The sequence below is a fragment of the Tympanuchus pallidicinctus genome, unplaced genomic scaffold (assembly GCF_026119805.1).
Source record: "Tympanuchus pallidicinctus isolate F22 unplaced genomic scaffold, pur_lepc_1.0 scaffold28, whole genome shotgun sequence".
NCBI classification, from domain to species: Eukaryota; Metazoa; Chordata; class Aves; order Galliformes; family Phasianidae; genus Tympanuchus; species Tympanuchus pallidicinctus.
In genome coordinates, this window is record NW_026294745.1 from 5,881,094 (window position 1) to 5,888,976 (window position 7,883).

The 7,883-nt window shown below is 52.3% G+C and overlaps 1 protein-coding gene across 2 annotated transcripts in view; it reads right to left on the minus strand.

Annotated features, from left to right (window-relative positions):
* LOC128084639 (uncharacterized) overlaps positions 1-1,887 on the minus strand; it is a 30,331-nt gene extending 28,444 nt beyond the window's left edge. Inside the window, exon 1 of one of the 2 annotated variants that reach the window (XM_052690921.1) lies at positions 1,639-1,887. In XM_052690921.1, coding sequence (XP_052546881.1) covers positions 1,639-1,719 — 81 coding nt within the window. In that variant the 5' untranslated portion in view covers positions 1,720-1,887. Of the gene's footprint in view, positions 1-1,190; positions 1,491-1,638 lie in introns of those variants that run through there. The other variant, XM_052690920.1, reaches the window with a different exon arrangement.
* Positions 1,888-7,883: the final 5,996 nt, after the last annotated feature.

Consider the following 7,883-nt stretch of genomic DNA (forward strand, 5'->3'; position numbering starts at 1 on the left):
GACCTTGACGAGAGAGGAACAAGTACAACTTAATCAAAAGAATAACAAAACCAGGGAGCAAGAGATGTGTGCGTGTGTCTACATGCATGAATTTCACTGTCACATTTAGGCAGATAAGCTATAGAAAATGCCTAGGTTTTATTCTGCAAAAGAAATTGTCCTGCATGTTTAAAGACTACAGGCAGTGTGCAATCACATGAATAGCTGACATAAGAATAAGTCATGCCTAGGAAAGTAAGGGGGAGGCTGCTGCTGCTTCCTTAGGGAGGCACTTCTGCTATGGTACCCGTAGTCAGTGCTTAACTGGGAAGGTAAATGGTCCTGGCTTCAGAACCAGAGATCAACAGGAGCTGGCTGGGAAAGACAGGAAAAAGACAGATGGAACAAAGTGATGCAGGGTTTGCTGATGCACACGGTGTCACACCGTTGAACTCACACCCAAAGACACACGACAGCAAATATTTGTTCCTTCTCATGACTGTCCAGGCAAAATTAGAACGAAGCACAGGAAGGATGTAACAACTTCGGGCAGGGAGCAGTCATGCAGTGTAAGTGTGCAGCTGGGTGCGGGAGTTGTTCACCCCCAGAAACAAGCCCGAGGGAAGGGTAAGTTTCCAGGTTACATGTTGCAGTTCTGAGTTAAAAGAGAGACCAAAGACAAAAACCCACAGCCGTACAATTCAATAGATTAAAGCGTGCACCTTTGTGAAGTTGGTACTCAGTACTTCAGAATCAAGATCATGGCTTAAGTAAGAAGTTCTCAGTAGCTATCTTCACGTGAGTGAGATAAAACATTTCAGCCACGAAGTCACTGCTGTGCTGGTATGTGCTGTGGCAGGCTGAATCATACCATGCTGCTTTCCCCCCTTAAGCAATCCCCCACATTTCTTTGATATATTTATACATAACTAAAGAAATACTTTTACAGAATATTATTCTCTTATAGCATCATGGCTCATATTTCATAGATCTGAGAACCTTCACCAGAAGCGTGAAATTTTGCTCCAAGAGCCCACATGATCCCCACGAGGGCAGCGGATCGGGGTTCTTGCCCTTCTCGCAGCACCCAGCTTCCTTCGCCCCGCAGCCGCCCGGCGCTCCCGGCACCGCTCTGCCCCGCTGCTTCCCACTGCCGCCCCCTCCGCTGCCAGCGCCCGTCCTACGGAGCGCCCGTCCCTGCCGCTACTCACCTGCTCTCGGTACCACAGATGTGCACGAGGCAGGAGAGCAAAGGGAGGGTAACGCGACGGGAGGTGCTTGGGTTGGGTTCCCTGCTCCAAGCTACCCCTCGTTCTGTCCGCCTTTGGGCAAGTGCTCCGATTTCTGCCGGGAACGCTGATATGTCGATATCCACGGGGCTCGCCCCGCATCCCGCGTCCGCCCGTACCGAATCGGAACGACCCGAGGCAGGCTCCCGCAGCCGGCCTTGCGGAGCCGGCCGCAGACCCCACCTCGGGCGGGGGCCGAGCGCAGCCCCTCCGCATCCCCGCGTCCCGGCGGATCGCGCCGAGCCCCGCTCCCGGCGCAGCCTCCCGCCCGTCGGGTGTGCCGGCCCCGACCGCCGTCCGCGCCGTGCCCCGCAGTGCCGCGCCGTGCCCCGCGTGCCACCGGGGGCGGGCAGGGGCCGCTCGGGGTTACCTTGCTGCCTCCCGCCCCGCCGAGGCAGAGCGCCGCGGTCGCCGCCAGGATGAGCTCCGCGCCGGTGAAGCTCCGGCCCATGGCGCGGGGCGCTGAGCCGAGCCGAGCCGAGCCGAGCCGAGCCGCGCCGCTCCGTGCCGTGCCGAGCTTTGCGCTGTCGAGCCGCGCTGTGCCGAGCGGGGCTTTGCGGAGCCGTGCCCTGAGCGGGCGCCGCTGCCAGGGACCCCCCGAGCCCGGCTTCCCCGCCCCTCGCCCCCTCCCCTGGCTGCTCCCGGCTCCTGCCCTCCCCCGGGGGGCACCTGCGGCGCGGGGCGGGGGACCTGGGCTGGAGGGGAGCGGGGCTCGCGGGGTTTTGTCTTCTCCGTACTTGGAAAGCGCCGGACTGCAGGCGGCGCGGCCTCGCGGGCAGCGGCTGGAGCGGCTCCGGGGGAAAGTTCCTCCTGCGGGGAGATGGGGGCGATGGGGGCCGCGTGCTGGCGGCGGGCAGGGCCGTGCCCCGGAGCTCGGGCAGGGTCAGAAGAAGGGGAAAGGGGAAAAGTGCCCGAGCCTTTCCCGGGGGGAAAAATCGCCCCGGGTTCGCGTGAGCAAGGAGCGGAGGGAAGGAGTGCCGCCGTGCATCCCAGGGAGCCCAAAGAGAGGGAGCTGCGCAAAAAACACTAATCTGCGTCCCTCAGCCGCGTAACCTCTGTGGAGGTGATGGGAGGACAGGGACACTCCTTATTCCGTGGCATTTTGTGAGTTGCCAGCTGAAAAGCTCTCTCATCCCCGTCCTGCAATGGCACCTGGCAGCCCCACAGCCCCAGCGCTGAGGACTCGCAGGTGGCAGCGAACGCCGATTGCTAGCTGCAGTTAGTTCTCATATTCTGCAGAAGTTGTTGCAATAATTTAGCATAGAAGTAGAATTTGAAGTCAAAAAATTGTGGTTTTACAAATGACAGTTGCTTTATGCTTGGATCTTTATGGAGCTCAGCTGCATGCACAGCAATGAAGCAGCACGCAGACTCAAGCCAGCAGCAGGTGGGTGCGGGTTTGGCACACCTTGCCCAGAAACCTCCTGTGCTGGCCCCGGTTGGCCCAGGGGCACTGGCATGGCACGTCCCAAAGTCCTCCTTCCCAAAAGCAGGCATTCAGGCATTCACCTGGCTTTTGAGGGACAGTAATTAAAAATCCCCACATAACGCCTTCAGTTGGCTGATGAGCCCAAGGCTTGGAGGGGATCGGGGATGGGATGCTGGTGCTGTGTTGTTGTGTGTGCTCACCCCCTTCTGCATCAGCCCCTCCGCAGGGAGACTTGTGTTTGCTCTAAGCAGGGCGCACAAGCAATATCTTGGTAGCTTAATAGGATTGTTTTTCCTCCTTGCACTGAGGGCAGAAGAAGATGCAAATAATTCTTTGTGTGGTCAATTCTTATTTTACTCTTTTCTTCCCAGGGCAAATGTTGTGTATGTGGTGTTCCCAGGCTATGACCCTGTCAGTTATTTGCCGTGATTGCTCGTGTTCAAATTTGCATTTTGCTCCTTCTGTGTAATATTTCTTTGAGTTCCCTGTCAACCGAAACGGCATATACAAGTGCATGATGTCTGTTCTGAACAGCAGAGAGCAAAGGGATTTTTCCCAGCAGAACGCTTCTGCCTGAAGGGCAGTCTGGGCTCTGTGGCACAGCGCTGTGCTGCGCTGCTGTTCTTAACACCGGCAGTTAAACCTCAGGGCAATGTCACCATAAATGCATGTTAAGCTTTGAAAAATCCCCGAAACGAGAAATCTTTTCCCACATGAGGCTCAGTGTGACAGAAGTAAATATAGAGATTCCTTCTGCTCTTTCCTTATGTTATTGCAGTCTTTGAGGGCATAAGGGCTAGCTGGCAGGAAAGGGTATTCAAAAAGTGGGTTTTATTGTCACTTGGGCAGGCCTAGAACATCAGTATAGGAAATAACTTAACGAAAGAAAGAGAATGTGCTCAAGTCTGGCACTGCAGCGCCCTTTTTAAGGACCTTACATCCCTGTTATTTGGCTTCTTTTCCAGAGGTCATCTGAGTGCAGGCACCCGTAATCCTTCTGAGGCAAGCAGGCAGTGCTCTGGGCTGTGCTGCTGCTCCAAGCTGCAGACCTTGAAGTGCAGCACAGACACAAATGTACGTGGGTTTCTTGTGTTTGTTTACTCAGTTCTTGGCCCAGCCATTTCTGTCTGTATGTCTGTGCAGATCTCAGCATCCTTCTGCCAGCAGGACCTGCCTGCACAACACTGCATCACTCTGGCTTAGCAATAACTTAGCATGCAGAATGAAGGACCAAACTGAGAGCAGTCTGCCCACAAGGATTTCCAGCTCAGAGCAGTGACCCCCCTTCCCCCAGGCTATGGCTTTTAAGGAAATTCTGCTCTGTATTTGTGAGCTCTTTCTGTCGGGAAGCTGTGGGGGGACACTGCATGGCATGGGTAACTTCCTGCTTGAGGGAGCACATGAGACAAGGACCAAAAGATGTCTGGTTGCCTGCTGAAGGTGTCAGGCACGAGGCCAGGCACACAGCAGAGCACTGAGCCCAGCAGAAGCACTCCCACCACCCTCCCAGGGAACATCTGGCTGCTGAGCCAGCTTCCACAGCCAGTGTCTGGAGGACAGCTGTGCCAGGCAGCTGGGATAAAGCAGAGAGATTTACTGGAGGGATCGAGTCAGGGCAGAATGGTGACTGGGACTTTGCTTTCTGCCCACTCTTTATTCCCCATCCAATGTTTTCCTACAGCCTCGCCTTGCACATAGCTGCTGCAAAGCCCAGCTGCTCATCTCCACCATGCATTGTAGAGTGCATGTCTCCGAGCAAGCAAGATGGAGCTTCTCCCACATCTGTTGAGACATCCTACAGGAAACAAGTGTCCTGCTTTTTGTGCTGAGCATCCCGTGAAAGAATTCCAGGCTTCCACACTCCTTTAGTGAGTCCTTCCAAGGACTGGCCCATGTTGCCTGCTGCACAGTGCTGTCCGGGGGCTCTTGGAGTCCCTGAGGGAAGCACTGCAGTGCAGTAGAACAGTAGCACTTATGAGTTAGTGGGTGCAATTTCAACATTTTCTTAACCAGGAACCCCAGGTTGGGAAAGTAACTTCCAGGAAAGAAAAACAAAAACTTCTTTCTTTCAGGCTGACAGAAAAATCATTTATTGTGTAAAACCTAAGCTTAAAGCCACTAAAAAACAGTCATTTCCTTCCCCTCCCTCCACACGCACAACACATGAATTGATACATGGAAAAAGAACTTTCTGAATTAGTTTCCTTAAATACATAAGGCGTCCTGACAGCAGAACTAACCCTTGTGACCCAGGGACACAACAGTGTAATATGCCTTGGAAATTAATGAGCTCTTAGAAGTTTGTTTTTCAGAACAGCTGCTTTGACCAAAGGGAATGCAGCTTTAAACAGGAGGAGGGCATTGGCAAGAGACTTTCAATAACAAGGCCTTAAATCTTAGTTCATTCTGATTGCAAGAGTCCCCATCTGCAAACCTTTCGGTTACACAACACTGCTTTTTATATTTTCACAGTCTTCTTTCGTGTAGGATAGAGGTTGGTTAAATTCTGAGTGAAGCTGTTACATCAGACATGCCACAGTTCCATCAGAGTCTCTCTTCTGTTCATAGGAATGGGTCAGGAAAGCAACACTTCAAATCCTTATCGCCGTTAAAATAGACACGCTAAAATTGTTCAGGCAGCGGCGTGTAAACGTTACACGCATATAAATAACAGACCAGTAAATAAAATATAAAATACAAAATATAAAATATAAAATATAAATAAAATATAAATCAGATCAGTAAATAAAATATAAAAATAAAATATTAAGGCAGCCTTTCCTAAAGCCCGTTGCCGAAGAGCTGGCACCAGCCTCATGTTCTGTGTTTAACACAAAGCCATTTTTTGCTGGGAGGGAAAAGCTGGATGCCGGAGTCTGACTGCAGCCAGCCAGTAATAGAGCTTTTTCTGCATGGTTAGCATAGGTTTCTTTTTTAATGAAGTTTTTGCAGACTGAGTGACACCAAATAATAGAAGGATGTAAGCAGAAAAGCATGCAGTAAGCAGAGGGAATTGGAACGTGGTGTTGTCAGTGGTTAGGGAGTGAGATCTCTGCTAAGGAAATATTTAGAAAAACATGCTTGTAGCTTTCATAGCTGTAACTGAAAAGCACCACAGCGGCTTTGTGCTGTGCAGAGAGTGCCACCCTCTGCTCCTGCTGAGCACAGAGCCCTTCTCTCCCCCCTCTATCCCTCTTTTGCTACTTCTGAGACATTTGCTCAGAATTTGTAGTGTAGAAGCAGCAGCCTTTCCTTGGAATGCTTTCATTCTTCATGACGCCAGGAATAGGCTGAATTCTGCAGCTCTGTGCAGACAGACTCACTGCATTTAACAGACCTGCTGGTCTTTGCTCCATCAGTCCCTTAAGAAGGGGAATAATGAGAGGGCAGGTGTTTTCAGCTGAGTTTATTGCAGTGGGTTACCCAAACACCCTGATGGACAGGTAACTCTGCATGTGGTCTGTCTTACTCTAAAAGCTGTCAGAGCCAAAATAAATAAAACAGCCTTCCCCTTTTAGGGGCAAAGCCTTGTGGGTTCCCGAAAAAGACAATTCCTATTAAGGTCTGAGGGAGCTCACTTGCAGAGAAGTGGCAGGACTGTTTGGCTGCCGGGTGGAGGAGAGCTGTGCCGGCTGCGGTGGAAGGGCAGTGTGTGCATTCTGTATCTGAAGGGGAGAGAAGTGCTTGGAAAAAGGGATTTCAGTAAACTCTGGGAGATGCCATTGGCTCTTTCTCTGCCGACAGAGGCTGCAGGGCACACAAATACATCTCCTGCACAGCTGCAGGAACCTTTGTGCTCCAGGGTCTCATGAGTGCCTGATGATTCTCCTGGCACTTTAAGCAACTACCATGACACCTCCCTGTCCTGCCGAAGCCTATGCTGCTGACGATAGATATCTTTCAGTCTGAGGGCTCTTCTGTCTTCTTTGGGCAGTCTGCTGCAGCTCTGTGCCTCTTTTAGAGGCAGACCCTGAAGCAGTGGTTATCCCTGGCACTGGGGGCTTGGTGCCATGTGGCAGGCTAACAAGAAAAATCAGAGATTTGTCCAGGCAATAAATTGTCCCAGAGACCTGACATCAAAGCTAAGAAGCAAATATAGACACATATCCAGACTGAAGAACTACATTAGTGACTCATCCATTCTTAATTTGAGCTCTCTGTGGGAGGCAAAGGTCTTGCTTTACATCCTTAGGATGGGCAAAAAAGTGTATGAGGGTGAAACACTGAAGTCTTCCTCACCATGCTGTCCTTGGCATTTCTGTAGAGGAGTACTCACGGAAGGAGAGGGCAGAATAGCTGCTGTTCTCTGAATCCTAATGTACATTTTCTAGGTATTTGTGTAAGTCCCTTAGTGTGACCTTGTTTGTGAATTTGTGAGCAGCAAAAGATGTCTCACTCAGAAAATCCTCTAAGAAGACTGTGCCGAGATGCACACTGCACAGCCTTTCCTGATCACACTCCTCCTGTCCCCATCTTTGGCCAGCTGCCTTGCCAGCATCACTTGGCCATGCTTTCCTGCATTTCTACTTGCGATAGTCCTCTTCCTCAATTTGCTTGTAACGCTCTCTTCCACGCCTTCCCTTAGAGGCTACCACTGCATGAGACGTACAGGAAAGCGCCCTGCTAGTGCCCTCAGCACTGTGGCAGGAGCCTGGTTAGCATCTTTGTGAGTTCTTTAAACAATTTATAGACTCCCTGATGGTTTGGGCTTTGCTATCTTCCTGACTTCTACTTATCGAACGGCCTTCTTTTAACATCACAGTAGGAAACAGCTGGAAATCAGCCACCTCTTCCCTCCGGATCCATGGAACAAGCAGGCTCTTAGGGTGACCGAAGGTTGCGCACACATACCCGCCTGCCACCGACGAGGCACAGCGCGGTGTATGCGGAGACGTGCTTTCACGAAATTCAGTGCGCGTGAACAAATCCAGAGCAGAACAGTTGCGGAAAGCAATCAAACGGGAGAAACGAAACCAAAACCGCCCGGCAGAGCAGCGCGGTGCCGCCCGCCGTGCCGCCCCTCCCGCAGCGCACGGCCGTCAGCTCGCGCAGGTCAGCCGCGCGCGGCCCCGCCCGGCCCGGCAGGAACGCGCCCCGCAGGGCGGCCCGTCCGAGAAGGCCGCTCCCCTTCCCCGCTCTGCCGGAAGGGTCCGTCCGGAAAAGCCGCCGCCTCTCCACAGGCCCCG